Source organism: Xyrauchen texanus, chromosome 28 (genome assembly GCF_025860055.1).
Source record: "Xyrauchen texanus isolate HMW12.3.18 chromosome 28, RBS_HiC_50CHRs, whole genome shotgun sequence".
Classification (NCBI taxonomy): domain Eukaryota; kingdom Metazoa; phylum Chordata; class Actinopteri; order Cypriniformes; family Catostomidae; genus Xyrauchen; species Xyrauchen texanus.
In genome coordinates this window covers 14,097,249-14,115,500 of record NC_068303.1, presented here as the reverse complement: position 1 = coordinate 14,115,500, position 18,252 = coordinate 14,097,249, and the positions used below count along the sequence as shown (strand labels likewise).

At 38.5% G+C, this 18,252-nt stretch overlaps 1 protein-coding gene across 1 annotated transcript in view; it reads right to left on the bottom strand.

Moving 5' to 3' along the window:
• Positions 1 to 18,252, bottom strand: part of LOC127622474 (NBAS subunit of NRZ tethering complex-like) — a 281,526-nt gene that overhangs the window by 137,937 nt on the left and 125,337 nt on the right. Inside the window, 4 exon segments of the mRNA XM_052096575.1 lie at positions 10,600 to 10,723; positions 11,130 to 11,243; positions 12,114 to 12,296; positions 18,075 to 18,146. Of these exon segments, the coding sequence (XP_051952535.1) occupies positions 10,600 to 10,723; positions 11,130 to 11,243; positions 12,114 to 12,296; positions 18,075 to 18,146 (493 nt within the window).

Below are 18,252 nucleotides of genomic sequence, written 5' to 3'. Positions count from 1 at the left end.
CTGCCAAGATAGAGGTGGTCAAGGAGTGGAGACGTCCTGGACACCTGGCTGAATTACGATCTTTCCTCGGTTTCGCGAGCTATTATCGGCGCTTCGTGGAGGGATTTTCAAAGTTGGCAGCCCCACTTCACCAGCTGGTAGGTAGACTCAGCGGACCCCGAAGAAAGGGAAAGACCCCCCCAGTTCCCCTGGCCTCGGCATGGGACGAAGGATGTGAGCGAGCATTCCTGTCTCTGAAGGAGCGACTTACCTCGGCTCCAGTGCTGGCATATGCCGACTTTAAGAAGCCCTTCATCTTGGAGGTAGATGCCAGTCATGGAGGCCTTGGTGCAGTCCTCTCCCAAGAGCATGAAGGGAAGGTGCGTCCAGTCGCATTTGCCAGTCGGGGACTCAGAGCTGCTGAAAGAAATATGGAGAATTATAGCTCCATGAAGCTGGAACTACTTGCGGTAAAGTGGGCAGTAACGGAGAAGTTCCGTGAATATTTGCTGGGGAACCATTTCTCAATCCTCACTGACAATAACCCCCTGAGCCATCTGCTTACGGCAAAGCTGGGCGCAACCGAGCAGCGGTGGGCTTCTCAGCTGGCGTCATTCAATTTTACCCTCAGATATCGGCCGGGCAAGAGCAATCAGAACGCGGATGCTCTTTCTCGTCAGTATCTGGAACGTTTCACCGTCGGGATGGAGGTCCCCGCATTGGGTGCATTGACCAGCCTTGGTCTGACGCCTGTCCTAGAGGGCCAATGCGGGGAGGTGGTGGCCTTACCGGGGCGTACACCTCAGGATCTAAGTTCACTTCAGGAAGCTGACCCAGACCCGTGAAGAAGTACTATCAAGAAGGGCGATGGCCATGGGCAGCGGAGCGTGAAGTGTTGCCCAAATCCAGCAGAGCCCTGCTCCGACACTGGGGCCGCCTAGTCGACGAGGAAGGAGTTCTTTATCACCTGATTCATGCAACAGGGGGAGGTCCGGAGACTCTCCAGCTATTGCTGCCCCAGTGCCTGCAAGCAGAAGTTCTGCGGAGTGTCCATGACGAGCAAGGGCACCAAGGCACGGAAAGAACACTCCAGCTACTCCGGAGTCGATGTTTTTGGCCCAGTATGACTAAAGATGCTGAACAGTGGTGCCAGCAGTGCCAGCGATGCGTTGTGGGGAAGGCTGTCCAGCCCAAAGTCCGTACATATTGGACCACGATGCAAGCCACTCGACCAAATGAAATCTTGGCTCTTGACTTTACTCTGCTAGAGCCGGCTAGTGATGGCCGAGAGAATGTCCTGATCCTCACAGATATATTCACGAAGTACTCGCAGGCTGTCCCTACTAAAGACCAAAAAGCGCACACAGTGGCCAGGGCTTTGGTGCAGCAATGGTTCCATAGGTTTGGTCCCCCAGCTCGTATACACTCCGACCGAGGACGAAACTTCGAGAGCCTCTTGATCCGGCAACTGTGTCATATGTACGGTATACAAAAGAGCCGCACCACTCCGTACCATCCTCAAGGTAATGCCCAATGCGAGCGGTTCAACCGCACACTCCACGACTTGCTGCGCACCCTACCCGAGACAGAGAAGCATCGTTGGCCACACCATCTGCCTCACCTCACCTTTGCCTATAATGTTACCCCTCACCAGACCACAGGGCATACCCCATATTATCTGATGTTTGGCCACCATCCAAGACTGCCAGTTGATTTCTTGCTTGGTACCAGGGAGGCTGTCCCAGACACCAACACCCTAGAAGAGTGGGTTGAAAAACACCAGCAAAGCGTTAGGATGGCTCATGAACACGTCAGACAGAGATCAGAAGAACTGGCCCTCAGGCGGAACCAGAGCCATAATGATCAGGTGAATGATGCCGGCTTCCAAGAAGGGGATTTGATCTATCTGCGGAACCACCCCTATGGGAGAAATAAAATCCAGGACTACTGGAACTCTGTAGCCTATCGAGTTGTGCGCTGCCCTTCTGGAGCAGGAGCGGTATACACGGTGATCCCTGCAGATGCGGGTGGATCTGTTCGACAGGTGCATCGTTCTGAGATGCGCGGCGTCCCTGCGGGATTGAGGCCCGGGCCTGGTGGGTTCCCTGGTCCAGCTCGGGAAGAGGAGACCTCTAAAGGCCCTCCTGTTGGTGAGGATGGTTATGCCCGGGACGTGATCATTTGGTATGGTGCTGAACAAGAGCCCCAAGCTGCACCTGCTTCAACCGGCACTTCAGCGTTGGAGGAAAGTGACATTGAAGATACAGCTGAGGTGTCTGAGGACAACACTGTGGCCATGCGCCGTTCAGCGAGGTCTACGGCAGGGCAACATTCCAATCCTTACCATCTACCTAGGTCGACTAGGGGCATAAATTATGGTCCATCAGAAATAGAGGATGAAGACTCCCGGATATGAGGTGTCATCGTCGGGCCGCCAATTCATTTGGAGGGGGTGGATTGTAGCCTGTGGGTTTGAAACGGTCTTTGTTTCTCTCTCTCATCTCGTTCCTTCATCGCTTCGGCTCGCTTTCACTCCCCCCGTGTTGCTTTGGTACCTAATGTGGGTGGGAGTGGTTAGAAATTGAGAGCAGGCAGGTATATAGGCACCTGGGGTCCTCATGCCGAGAGTGATACATTGTAGCTAGCTGCCAACGGGTTGGAGTGCAGCAGTGTTCCGGGGTGCTGTTTATAGTGCAAGGTGTTGCGAGTGACTGCCAACAGCACTACTGTTTGTGTGTGTATGCTTCCGAAACATGTTGGAATGCCTAGATTGATGAACACAGAGGAGCGTTTCGTGACCCTGGTGAAGTGGTGAAGCCAAAACACTGTCTACCCACGCAATCGTTAGACTGCAGGCAGGGGCTACAGCCAATCCATTGTCGGCTGCTGTTCTCTTGAATATGTTTAAATGTGTATGAATGTGCAGGTGCTGTTTTTTTTAGACACTTTTCGTTAATGTTTATTTCTTTTTTTTTTCTTTTCTTTTCTCGCTAACCGGTGGGTTGTAAGAGATTTGTGTTAGTGAACCAATTGTGACCACCGGCTAGCTGATTTCTTCTTTTCTTATTTGTTGTTGGTTTTATCCCTCTCCCCAGTAATAGTCTTGGGGTGGATTGGGCCCATAGGATAGACTAGCGCACCAGGTTCTAGCCTAGTTTCCTTAGTGCTTCACCCATTTTGGAACCAATGTGTGCAGTGTAATGCTGTGACGTGTGCACCTTTTAGAAATGGCTCAAGGAGCATGATTGCTGTGATTGCGTGAGGCTGAGTTTATAGTGTTGGTTCTACCTTAAGGGTGTGCCTTAGTTCACGTGTGGTATTGAAACCTAGGCCTGGGCAAGCTTGTAATCCGGTGGCCCACCCTGCTATGGCTTATCCCTATGTCAAATGATGTATGTTCGTGTTATTTATTGATAACCAAAAGCGACTCATTTTTAACTGAAACAAAAATAAAGATTGTATTTCTTTTACTTTGTTAAACTAAGCCTGTGCATGTGTTTTTTTTGTTGCCACATAGAGTCCCCTTGCTCTTACTAGTCCTGTTCAAGGGGTGGCGTAGTTAGTACTGCCATAGCCCTATGGGGGGGGGGGGGGCTACATATGATTCAGCTGGCAACAATTCTTTTAACCCTAACTGTTGCAGTGTGTAGCTTCTAATTTCTTAAACAACCATGTAGTAAGACGTATCCCATTATCCTGGAAAATATGTTACTGAGCTTCAGAATGGGCAAAAAACTGCCCAACGCATTATTAAAACCTGGAAGGATGGCGGAGAACCTACGCCTTCGCAGAAGAAATGTGGTTTTCAAAAAATCTTGAAGTCATATCGTAAAAAATCGACAGTAGAACTCACGCCATTGTTTAATAGTTAAAGTAAGAGCATTTCCACATGCACAATGTGATGCAAATTTTCAGGTTTGGGACTAAACAGCTGTGTGGCCTAAAGAAAGCCACTTGTTAGTGAGGCTAATCAGAAAAAACAACTTCAATTTGCTAGTGAGCATAAAGATTGGACTGTGGAGCAATGGAAAAAGGTCATATGGTCCGATGAGTCCAGATTTACCAATTCCAAAGCGATGCACCCGTCATGCATAATGCCCACTGTACAAGTCTCTGGAGGCAGTGTTATGATCTTGGGTTGCTTCATTTGGTCAGGTTTAAGCTCAGCAACGTTATGCGGCAATCAAATTAAGTGTGAGTGGAAAGTGTCATTGAAGCAGGTATGAAGTTTAGGTATAAGGTTTAGATTTATAGAGGAAGGCTTTGTTTATTTAAAACTTGATAAGACCACTAAGCTTAAAAACCTCATTTGTTTGGGAGAGAATTTAAAATCGCTTTTAGCGGCACTTCTGGACATTTCACCTCTAAACTGGCTTGATTGGTAAAGTAATATCAATTTTCAAAAATTTCACCACAGTGACATAATTTGAATGACATTAGCTTGAGAAATATTGCGTATTAGGGGCCTTTCTTACTATCTGTCTGCGCATTTTTTGTAACTGTTTGTTAACATACAAGCAGAAAACGGATTTCTTTGGTCGTTACACACTAGTGTTTTTTTTTTGTTTGTTTTTTGGTGTCTCGTGCTACGAACACGGCTTTTGTAGGACTGTGTACCAAGTAAAAGTAACTTTGAAACGCATCTCGAGACTTTGCTTCATTTTGTTGCTCTTCGTCTAGCTTTTTTGAATGCAAAAACATTTCAAAAGAGAATATAGAATTCCATTAATGTATGTTTGCAGGTGTGCATGTATAGGCTAGAGAGAGAGAGAGAGAGAGAGAGAGAGAGAGAGAGAGAGAGAGAGAGCGCTGATATGTTTCTTAAAGCTCACCAAAGGCAGAAAACAACTAATTTTAAATTTATCCAAAAGGTAAGCTTCTCTAACCATATGAGTAAACAAAACATCTGAGCCAAAACATTGCAATATCTTTGGGGATTATTTCGATCCTTATCCTTGAGCTGTGTGATCATGACCTTGAGTTTCTCTCTCTCTCTCTGTGTGTGTGTGTGTGTGTGTGTGTGTGTGTATGTGTGTGTGTGAGAGAGATCAATACGGATCTGACCACAAAAACATGGAGGGCTGAATTTAAACTTAAATTTAAGCCTGTAGTGACACACATTGGAACTGTATTTCCAAAGCTAAATAAGAAATTCTACTCTTAAAATAAAAGGCCTACTGCTGTGCAGACATATCCAGAGCTAGAATCTGCAATAATTTTTAGGTGTTGATATGAGTTTAATTTTTCAGGCAGCCCATCACTTCCCATTTCTCACAGGTCTGCATTGCAGAATGAGGTTTTATTCTGCTGTTTTAGGCCTGTGATGTTTCAAAGGTATTTTGTGTGTCAAACAATTCTTGGCAAGACAATCTAATCAAAACCATAGCCGGAGCAGAGGGAGACTTGCGTGTGCCTGAAATGACAAAGGCTGTAAGATTCCAAACAGTTTTCAGTTGGTTCTCTGTTGTTTGATGGCTTCTTTTGAGATATATGTCCTCAAAGTCCCTTTTATAATGAAAACTAGAGAGGTGTGGCTTTACTTAACACCATGTGGGTGCTAATCAGAGACGGAAGCTGTCATTACTTAAAGACTTGAGCTCTATTCTATTCTAGTACGTGTCATTGCGAGTGTAAAAAATGTGAGAGAGACTTAAAAAGACACTTTAAATATGCACAGTATGCATTGCAGATAAATAAGGTTTCAATCCATATGTGATGTATGCTGACTGAATAGCATTACATCAGACCTCAGCTATTGGTTTTTGCATAGTTATTACATTGTAATAGCCCATTTATAAGGGATAAAGTATCAAACACAGGAATAAACAGGTTTTGGTAGGTTTTGTTTATTTAAAACTCGATAGAGCATTAACCTTAAACTTAATTTGTTTGGATAAAATGTAACTATTTTAGAGCCCCTCAGTGGATATTTCACATGAAAAGAGATACATAATATAATTTTGCAAAAATGTTGCCACAGTAAACGAAATCAGGCTCCACAGTAAGAACTATTTCATATAATTATTTTCATTAGCAGAGCAAATAGAGAAAAAATACCTGACCATTTTGTGTCTAAATTAGAGCTGTCAAAATAAACATGTTAATGCATATGATTAATGTTAAGGTTTAACGTGTTATTATTTGTTGTTAGAACAACACACACACAACAGCCGTGTCAGTGATCAAATGACGAAGTAGCTCTCGATGCTATTTGTTGTTCAAAACCAGCCCAGATGGGATTTGTTACAGAAATTAAGTATTTTTCAGCCCAAGTAAGGCATATTTTAATTACCACAGAAGCACGCCAAGTCTTAACTATCACCAAAATGCAGAATGAGACGTTTTTGTCTGCAACCGATTTTCACATGTAGTTCAAAGCGGCACAAATGCCCTGACACAAAAAGATGAATGTGGTTTCACGATTGCTGTAAGAAAGCAGATAGCCACAGTATAATGACAGAATAATATTGTGGAGGATGAGAGTTTAAGAGATTTAATGTACATTGCAAGGAATATGCAATCTATGTAGGGAATAGCTCCAACTTTTTTGTTACTTGAATTGGTAATATTTTAGAGCATGTCTATCTTTATGGAAAATGTTAATAAAGCATTATATCACAACATTTCGATTAGTCTTCTTATCTTAGAAGGAAATAAATGCATTTTGACAATAAATATATATATATTTAGAGTGAAATTTCAGCAATTTCAAAATCTGCGCTTAATTGCGATAAACTATGAAAAATAAGGAGATTAATCGTGATTAAACATTTGAATTGACTGACAGCACTAGTCTAAATGTAAGATATTTAAAATTAACTTTCTGTTTATAGAACTGTTGTACAAACACAAAATCACACTTACAATCATGGTGTTGTATTGAATTACCTGCAGCCAATGCTTATTCAGTAAGGCAGCAGTATTGCTCATGTGATATTGCTTAAATCGCATGTACATATCTAAGTTAATTGACTTCTATGAATGTATTTTTCATATAGTTTCTCAAATGCGATGAAAAATAAAACCACAAAATGGTTAAGAATGTATTGACAAACTTGACCATATCAGTGGTAGCTAAATGAGGAAAATATCCTGTATTCATAATCATTAAGCCTTTCACACATAAGCAAGGATATTAGAGAGGAGCCAAGTACAATATCTAAACAAGAGCAAAGACATACGACTTTTCTTATAAAAAGTGAAGACTCTCACAGTATGTGAAGAGACAGCACACATTCTAACGCTTGGGTCATTCATTTAGCATTATCAGCTCAATGCAAGTACTTCCCTTTCACGTCACGTTCTCCCACACGAAGGTGACTTTACACTGGCTGTGAACGACAATGACACAGGCTGAATTAAAATGGCAGAAAGAGGTAAAGGTAGAATCACTATTTGCATTCTTACACCAAAATTCCAGGACCACTCCCGTCACTGCATCGATTTTCTCATTTGGCTCATCCATCTTGACTTAAGAGGCCTTGATATTTTGACTAGCTGCTATCTCTCTTATATCGGGAGGGTGAGTTATTTACTGTTGTCTGCTCGCAGTGAGTACACATTAATTAATCAATATGATGCTTTTCTACCAGACATGTGGCCAGTGAGTGGCGATACATCAGGAAAAGAAGAGGCCAGGCAGTGTGAGAGGCTGGTACCTAAAAAGCTGCCCTGGGGGCGAAAGATTACAGATTACAGTATTCCTAACAATGACAATGCAGCTAACAAGATGATTGATGCCGAAACTCTGAGCAGAAGCTTAAAAGTTTAGAAGTCACTATTGCTCTCTACCAAAACCTAGTAAGCTACCTTACTGCCTGCTCCTAACATAGGGTGCTACTCTCATTTGACAGAATCCTAAGGCCAGAAAAATACTTTCCACAAGTATGTGACGCAGACGCGAGCACTTGGCCAATGCACTGCAAAAGCACAGTCTTACTGATTATACTAACATACTTACAAGCATTATTGTGGTGGTAACATACCTCAGTACTCTTGGGGGGTGATAGAGTTACCTTAAAAAGGTGCAAGAAATGTACCGACTTCAACTCAATTATGCCGCAATATTCTTGTTTAACTGTTTGCTTAACAATTACAGTAGCTGACTTAAAAGTGAACTTACCATTGAATCGGACAAATGTCCACTATTCTAGCCCTTAAGGAAATGTTGAGAATGCAAGGCGGACTTGTGTTGAGCAATGAATCGCTATCTGACACATTTCAAAATCAAGCTTGCATAACTAGAAGTGTCTGCATTCCCGAATTTGCATAGAGTTGGTTGTGGGATTACCTGGAATCTCAGGTAACGATGACTGGTTTGGAATGCTCTACATAGGCATCAACTACACACATGTACATAGCGCTTCTCGTTAAAAGTGCACAGAAGATTTGACTTGAAAAATACACTGAACCACAATCAAGTATTGGATCAAATAGTCCTTTTTTAATTAAAATAAGAACTTTTAATCAATACTTTTCAGTATTGAATGAATTAACAAACAACAAATAATTGGCATTTCTCGCCGTATGTTATCATTTATTATTAAGCTTGTGGCAGTGTATTAATTAGAAACATGTGATGGTGCCTTATAATGCTAAAACGAAGCATCCTTTAAATAAATATTTCAGGTTCAATGCAAGTTAAGCTAAATCGACAGCAATTTAGGCATAGTATTGATTACCACAAAAACTATTTTGACTTGCCTCTCCTTTTCTTGCCTCACTTTAACATCAGGGTTAAAGCGATGCTCTTATAATAGAAGTGAATGGGGGCCAATCCGTAAACATTAAAATACTCACTATTTCAAAAGTATAAATACAAGACATAAACAATAAGTAGGGCTGGGACAACGCAAAAAATACGTCGACGCAAAATATGCGCGTCGATTCGTCAGACCCAAAACAAAGATGGCGGCCCCCGAGAGTAGTAGCAACACGAGTGGCTCCTCAGACTATCAGAAGTGCAAGGCACTCGTTCCTCTAAAGTATGGGAATTCTTTTACATTAAAGGAAACAATTCCGTGATATGTCGTCTTTGCAAAATGGAGATGGCCTTCCATTCTAGCACCACGGCAATGCACCAGCACCTGAAGAGGCGCCGCGCGCACACACGCACAGTATTCTTAAGGTGAAAGGAAAGTGTCAGAGTGTAAGTTGTTATTTGCATGTGAATGAAGATGCTTTTTTTCAGTATGTTCAACATAAATGTTGAATTCTGAATGTTTATTTTCATTATTTATTTTTTGTTGGAAAAGCACTTTCTGTATTAGCTTAAAGCCCCCAAGTTTACAATAGTTACTGTATTCTTTCAATAGCTCTAAGAAAGGGTGGCTGGGTCACCTTTTTATTTTTTTATTGAATGCTAGACATCAGAATGCATTATTTTGCTCTTGTACACTTTTACTTTAATTTTATTTTTGAGTTTAAGAAAAAGGTGAGTGGCAGAGTGTATTACTATGTTGTTGTTATTTTTATGTGAATGAAGAATTAAAAGATGCACTTTTTTCAGTAAGCTAGGACTATGTGTTTTCAACATAAATGTTCAATTCTGTTGGTTCAGGAAGGACGCCATGACAGGCTGCTGGCTCCCACTGTCGCTGTTAATTTTTATTTATTTTTTGTTGGAAAAGCACTTCTGTATTAGCTTAAAGCCCTCAAGTTTACATTGGTTACTGTATTCTTTCAATTGCTCTAAACAAGTATTTTGGGTGACCTTTTTATTTTTTTATTGAATGCTAGACATCAAGTTGTTGTTATTTTAATCTGAAAGAAGAATTACAAGATGCACTTTTTCAGTAAGCTAGGCCTATGTGTTTTCAAGGCTTCAAGGTTTTATTGAATGCTAACTCTGACTAAGAATGCATTACTTTGCACTTGTATAGTCTTTTATTTTGGAATTTTAAGAGCAATAAACATACATTGCAATGTTAAGGAATTAATTTTTTTTTCATTGAGATATGTAAATCAACATGTATAAATTGCTATTAGTCAATTAATAGGGAGATAATCGAATCGAAATCGAATCGGACTGGAAAAATGAATCGTTAGATTAATCGATGCATCGAAAAAATAATCGCTAGATTAATCGTTTAAAAAATAATCGTTTATCCCAGCCCTAACAATAAGGTTAAAATGATTTTAGTTTGATATAATCACTTACTAATCTATTCTATGTAAAGTTACAGCCAACTAAAAAAAAGTGTTGTTGTACAATGGCAATGTCAATAAAGACAAAAAAATGACAATTTAAACAACTTAGCTCAAATTATACATGTGTTTTAACAGAAAAAATTATGTAAAAGCTTTTAAAAAATTATAAGCTTCAGATTTCTGTCTTTAAACCCTCCAAAAATATTGATTTTTTGCTTTTCTTAAAGAAAAGGATGGATGAATCAAAATACATAGTTTGTGGTATTTATCAAATGCTGTCAATTGAGCTTAACTTGTTTTGAGCATGGAATATTCCTTTAAAGAAGCATAAGTTAGTTGCTTAATTTTCAGAACAGCCTTTGTTACAAGCATGCCTATGATGCCTCCTTAGACAGATCACTTTGTTTTGGAACAGAGAATCTAATGGGATTTGCTGTATGTTACATGCAAATGTTTATGTAAGAGCACTACCCTCTGTAGCAGGAAAGAGGTTCTGTCCCTCGCTTTTGGTTTCGGCGAGTTTGCCTGTTCGCAGTAAAACTTCAGCAAAGTCTTCGTGAGGTGCATAGTCATAGGAGGAATACACGTCTTCAGCCTGAAAAGTAAATACACACATAACACTCTAAATTTCATGTTTACATTTTTATTTATTTATTTTCAGAGCTGAGATTTTTCCTGAAAAAGATAAGGCTATGGGAATAACTGTGAATAAATGTGAAAGACAGTGAGAGAGAGAGAGAGAGAGAGAGAGAGAGAGAGAGAAAGTGTTAAAACTAGGGTCTGAATGTTGGTTCAAAAGTTTTTTTTTTTATATATATAAATGTATTCATGCATTTGTTCACTGATTAATTTTATTGATTATTTGTTCATTGCCTATGTAATGGCCAATGCTTTGGCAATACTGTACAAGTCATGCCAATAAAGCTCATTTGAATTGAATTGAGAGAGAGAGAAATGCAAACAGATGAGAGCCAGAAGGAAGGAGATATATGAAACAATACCCTATTGACATATGGATCATCGAAAAGCTCCTCATAGAAAGGACTGCACCGCTGCCTCTCTAGATCTGCGTTTTCACTGGCCATGCCAGTATGGCTTTTTTCCAAGCCCTGTCCCTGAGAGGAGATAAACGGTCATTAAACATTCATAGAATATTCATAAAACATTCACAGACATGCATGCAGGAGCCATTAATGTTTCAGCTGTGCTCATAAATGTTTGTAAGGCACTAGTGCTTTCTACCAAGGACGGAGAGCTGTTTGATTTTGGTCATGAGAAATAGTCACAATGGAAGGCCATTAGAAATGCAGAGCCTCTGCTTGTCATCGACCATTTCACAGGAAGGACAGGGGAAAATCTTGCAGATGGGGAACAGGAACAGGAAAAAAAGAGAAAAAAAAAATAGACACAGCAAAGACATCAGCTAGGAAGAAGTTCCTTTAACCATGCCAGGTTTTAATGGCCTAACAGACAGTGCCAAAAAAAATTACAGGCGAGTCTCACGGTTGAGCTCTGTCCAACCCGCCTGTGGCATTTGTGTGTGCCTGAATACATGAACCTTTCAAGTGATTTGAAAATGAGTAATGCATTATGGAGTTATATGCGTGATTACATTTCTGAGTGCGTCGAACAAAAACGTTTAGTTCAAATTTAAATGTGAGCAATGTGAATGTGTGACCCAAAAGCCAGGTTTAAGCTTGTTGCGTCCACGCAAAAAGTGACTTAATTGTGCTGTTTGTTTTAACATATTGCCCCCACAAGGCTCCATTTAAGATTCTGCCAAAATCCCAATTTTTTCTTTAATTGAATTTTGATGAATTTAAGGGTAGGTTGGCAGAGCAGATGTGCTTGTTTATCAAATACTTCTGTATCGCACACACCATGAAATTACTTGTTCCAACTCATCAGTTCTTCTTGTTTAGAAAGATTATTTAAATAAATATTTGTCCACTACTTTTTGTGAACTGAATAAAAAAAAAGCTTACGTGCAGTGGGCGAAGTAAGCTGAGGGACTCTCTCCACCAATGGGAGTCACTGACGGTGATCAGCACAGCTCTGGTGGTCATGGTGGTGTTGGGCAGGACCTCTATGGTGCGGGCCGTGGTTCTGTGCAGCAGGTCTGTGGGGTTAATTGAGCCAGGCACTGATCCAGGATAAGCAGTTCCTTGCTGTTGGCAAGAAAGGTTACACATGCATTAACCAAATTTTCTTTCTACGGTCGCCTCTGGCTTGCTCACTTGGGGTTTTAAGGCAGTGTTTTCAGTAAAGCTGCTTTGAAACGATATGTATAACAAGACCATTATGATGTAATTTAACACACAATAAAATCAAAATCATAAGGACGGCTGAAATGTTCAGGGCATGTATTTGTAAAGATTGAATACTAAAAACCTGACACAACAGGTTAATATCAGTGTCATATCAGTAAGTAGAATTCAACTGTACACTATGGTTAATAAACAGGTGCTAAACTCTATAAAGTCACCATGACACGCTGTTCACAATACATTTTACTTCCATAATTTGATGTGAAACAGCATATTCAAACGGTGAAAAGAGAAGACTTTTTCTAATGATGTATTAATCAGGAATGAAATGGATTGTGAAAAGTTGGCTTTACCTAGCAGCCTGGAGTCAGGTGGATGGAGAAAAGGGGTTGAAAAAGTGAAGGACTATGCACACCAAACGCAAATTTTCAGCATGATTTCTCACCGCGATCAACATTTTGAATCAAAACAATGCATTCCTAACGAGCCATTCTCACCAGGATAAACATTCGCACCACAAAAGTGCAGAGACAAATCAAAGGTTTTTTTTTACGGTGTGTCCATTTTTTTTCTTTGCCCCGATCAATAAAATATAAGCTTTAGATCATGTGACAGGAGTAGTTGCAGTTCCCAGAACCAGCGAAAATGGTGGCGCTAGCGCACAGAATTTTTTTTTGACCACCGACATTAAATACTTAAAGGTAAGACACCCTGAACCAGCAGCAAGTATGATTATTTCATTTGCATAAAATGTCTTTAAACACTGATGAAAAAACAACAACAAATGAACAGTAATTATGAGCGTGCATTACGCAGTGATTTAAAAAAGTACTTAACACAAGTATATAGAGTATGCATGGCAGTTGTATATAATCATTGTTGTTCCAAATGATTTGTTTTAATCTTTAATATTATTCTTTTACACTTGATTCATTCTAATCACCCCTCAGACTGTGTATACAGTACAGGATAACACTGTCAGTCAATTTGATTTCTCAATGGAGCAGTTTTAGAGCTTGTAATGGATGCATCTTTCCTATTTTTGAACGTATCTCTGCTGTGTAATGCGCTCATGATTTTTTTACTGGTTATCAATATGTTACAATGACCTTTGATACTGACAACAGAAATCTACATAACTGTTTTCAAAACAAGTAAATGTAAGCCATTCACAATTAAAGCAATTGTCATTTTGTTAAAACTTTATAAAAAGGTTCCATTCAATAACATTAGTTAATGCATTAGGTATCATGAACAAAGAATGAACAATATATTTTTACAGCATTTATTAATCGTAATGTCAGTTAATAAAAATACAATTGTTCATTATTAGTTCATGTTAGTTCATAGTGAATTAACTAAATGTTAACTAATACAACAACTGGCCGATCTTAGTGTTAAAAAGAAATCGGAGATCATTATCGGCCTCAAATTTCCTGATCGGTGCAACACTAACGGTGACAATTGTTTTAGGGTTTAATAGGCAGAAATGTGAAACGTACAATTTTATAAAAGCACTGACATTAATTCTTTTGTTAAAACTTCAGGCTGTAAAGTTGTTCAAAACATTATTTCTACAATTGTTTAACAGTTTATGGTGTTACATCGTCATGGCAAAGTTGTAATTTTGGATATAAATTTACACATAAAAGTTTAGCAAGAAATGTTATCACACTTAATTCATGTTAACACGCATATTGTTTATGTCTTGTGGCTATACTTTTGAAATGTAATATTAACATTTACGGATTTGTCCCATTCACTTCCATTGTAAGGGTCTAAATTTCCATCCATAAATTTTTAATTTTTTTAATTTTTTTTAAGAAAAGGAGGGACTAGTCGAAATACATTTTTATGGTAATCAGCATTATGCCAAAGAAGTATTAACTTGTATTGAACCCAGAAAATTCCTTTAATGCAGGTCAACTTGAATTTAGGGCAATGGACAGAACAAAAATGTATTTGTCAAAATGTACTGTGTTTTAGAGGTAAATACTTAATCCTGCCACTCACACTTTAAGCATTGATAACTGTTTTATGATAATTGCAATAGAAATAAAGTTGAAGTCAGAAGTTTACATACACTTTAGCCAAATATATTTAAACTCAGTTTTTCACAATTCTGACATTTAATCATAGAAAACATTTCCTGTCTTAGGTCAGTTAGGATCACTACTTTATTTTAAAAATTTGAAATGTCAGAATAACAGTAGAGATAATTATTTATTTCAGCTTTTATTTCTTTCATCACATTCCCTGTGGGTCATACGTTTACATACACTTTGTTAGTATTTGGTAGAATTGCCTTTAAATTGTTTAAATGGTTCAAACATTTTGGGTACCCTTCCACAAGCTTCTTACAATAAGTTGCTGGAATTTTGGCCCATTCCTCCAGACAGAACTGGTGTAATGGAATCAGGTTTTTAGGCCTCCTTGCTCATACACTGCCCACAAATTGTCTATTGGATTGAGGTCAGGGTTTTCGGATGGTCACTCCAATACATTGACTTTGTTGTCCTTAAGCCATTTTGCCAAAACTTTGGAGGTATGCTTTGGGGTCAGAAATTGCTCAAAAGGATGAACCAGACTTATGGAGGTCCACAATTTATTTTCTGAGGTCTTGACTGATTACTTTAGATTTTCCCATGATATCAAGCAAAGAGGCACTGAATTTGAAGGTAGGCCATAAAATAGATCAACAGATACACCTCCAATTGATTATAATAAGCCAATAATCCTATCAGAAGCTAATTGGCTAATTGTCTATAGGCTTGATATCATTTTCTGGAATTGTCCAAGCTGCTTAAAGGCACAGTTAACTTGTATGTAAACTTCTGACCCACTGGAATTGTGATATAGTCAATTAAATGTTAAACAATCTGTTTGTAAACAATTGTTGGAAAAAAATTACTCGTGTCATGCACCAAGCAGATGTCCTAAACGACTTGTCAAAACTATAGTCTGCTAATATGAAATGAGTGGTTAAAAAAATGGGTTTTAATTACTTCAATCTAAGTGTATGAAAACTTCTGACTTCAACTGTAAATTATTTATTTGTGCCAGAAGTGAACTTCAAAACATGCCAAATCAACATGAACAGTCTAAAACTTTTTTTTTTTTTTTTTTGTAAACTCATTATTCAAGTCCAATTATGCAGACTTTTGTAAACTGTAATTGCAAAACAAAGCATGTAAAAGAAGCACTGGTACAACATGCTGGACTACAACCAAACACTTTCTGTAAATGGGAGTATAATAAATAATTCATCAGGGGCTATAAAAGCTATCATGTTGCAATAAGGTGGCAAATATGCAAATTTCCTAAAGCTTGAGGAAAATGAGGGAGAATAAAGAAACCAACCAGGGAGAACAAAGACAACAACAACAACAAAAAAAGAGGAAATCCCAGCAGGGACAGAGATTTACATTTAATAATATAAAACAAAACCGCTACTATAGTCATCTTAGCGTGCTAAACTCAACATGCATTATGAATGAGAATATAGGCACAGAGACGTATAGTTGAAGTCAGAAGTTTACATACACTTAGGCTGAAGTCATTAAAACACATTTTTTAACCACTCTACAGATTTCATATTAGCAAACTATAGTTTTGGAAAGTTGTTTAGGACATAAACTTTGTGCATGACACAAGTAATTTTTCCAACAATTGTTTGCAGACAGATTGTTTCACTTTCAATTTACTATTTAATTTACATCAGTTCTGTCTGGAGGAATGGGCCAACATTCCAGCAACTTATTGTGAGAAGCTTGTGGAAAGATATGCAAAACATTTGACCCAAGTTAAACAATTTAAAGGCAATGCTACCAAATACTAACAAAGTGTATGTAAACTTCTGACAAAAAAATATAAAAGCCAAAATAAATCCTTCTCTCTATTATTATTCTGACATTTCATATTCTTAAAATAGTGATCCTAACTGACATAAGACAGGGAATGTTTTCTAAGATTAAATGTCAGGAATGATGACAAACTGAGTTTAAATGCACTTGGCTTAGGTGTATGTAAACTTCTGCCTTCAAATGTAAATTGACTCCTGAGTGAGAATCCATCAGTGGAGCAAAGCATTGCCAGCTCTCTGTAGAAACATGAAACAACTGAACCGAATATGGTTACACGTAACCACAATGTTAGGTGAACTTTTAGAAAATTTTAAAATAACAGGAGCAGAATGCAAGCACACACTCCCCTGCTCAGGAAAACCTCTTTATTGACCTCATGAATACTTTATGTCTGTTTTAAATGCACATTTAACAAATAATAAACAAACATACACACGCAAATGTATTCTCATGTGCACATGCATCTTTCTTATGGTGAGGTGAGGCAAGTTCTTGCTATGAGTATTTTTTTTTTTTTTTTTTTTTTACAGGCGGCACTGAGTTCAGTCAGAAGCTGTGCTTCATAGCCAACTATAATGTAATGAGCAGGGGGAAGATTGGTGTTCATGTATGGGTGTTCATGTAAAAGAATGTGATATAAAAAAAAAAATTTAAACCTTAAAAGGGGGAAAATGAAACAACATTTTAAACTTCTATGCCAGCTATACACTTATTGAGCACTTTATTAGGCACTTACACTGTTAGAGCACTTTATAACAATTTGGTCCTAATAAAGTGCTCAACGTGGTCTTCTGCTGTTGTAAACAATCCGCCACAAGGTTTGACATGTTGTGCATTCTAAGATCCTTTTCTGATTACTCTACAATTCTACAATTGCTTCTACAATTGTAGAGAGTGGTTATCTGAGTTACCGTAGCCTTTCTGTCAGCTCAAACCAGTCTGACCATTCTCTGTTGACCTCTCTCATCAACAAGGCATTCCGTCTGCAAAACTGCCACTCACTGGATGTTTTAGTTTTTTTGGCACCATTCTGAGTAAACTCTAGAGACTGCTGTGCATAAAATCCCAGGAGATCAGCAGTTACAGAAATACTTAAACCAGCCCATCTGTCACCAACAATCATGCCATGGTCGAAATCATTGAGATAATTTTTGTTCCCTTTCTGATTGTTGATGTGAACATTAACTGAAGCTCCTGACCTGTGTCTGCTTGATTTTATGCATTGCACTGCTTCCACACATTTGGCTTATTATATAATCGCATGTAATAAAGTGCTAAGTGAGTGTATATAAAATGCATTATAAATGTGCAATGGTCCAAAGTAAAACTGGCATACATTGATCAGTAATTTCAGTAATACATTAAAGTATATAATCATTTGAAATTGAATAAGTTACAAATGACTATTTTTCTCCAAAACACTCCCAGCAACATGTTTTCATCACTTTAGTGTTTCTGTCTATAACTACATAATATATCAAAATCTAAACAGTAGACAGTTGTATAATCCAACACTGGAACTGGCATGTTTTTTTAGCAGAATGATTATTTGTGTTATCTTGTGCATTATTTACAGCTACTTTTGTATTTGACATTGATTTGATTTAAAAGGTACCGCAATAACAGTCAAGATTGAGGGATTTTTCAATTAATTGATTGAACTAAAGTATTTCGTGAGTGGATGACATGCTGATTAATATGTTTAGAAAAAAAAACATCCTTAAAAATTTAAATAAATATACCCAAATATTGCCCATTATAAAAAAAAAATTAATTCCTGAAACTGTAATGAGTATGTAGAAGCACTGCTCTTTACCTCAGACAGCTCAGTTCCTGTTCTCCAGGCTTGAGGTGGATCAATCTTGTAATTTACAGCTTGGTACAGAACCTAAGACAAGAGAAGAGAGCAAAGCATTGACTTTTTAATTCCTTGCCTTCAGTGCAATACTTTTCTCTCGCTTCCTTTTCTTTGCTCTTAAATGTTTAATCGTTTT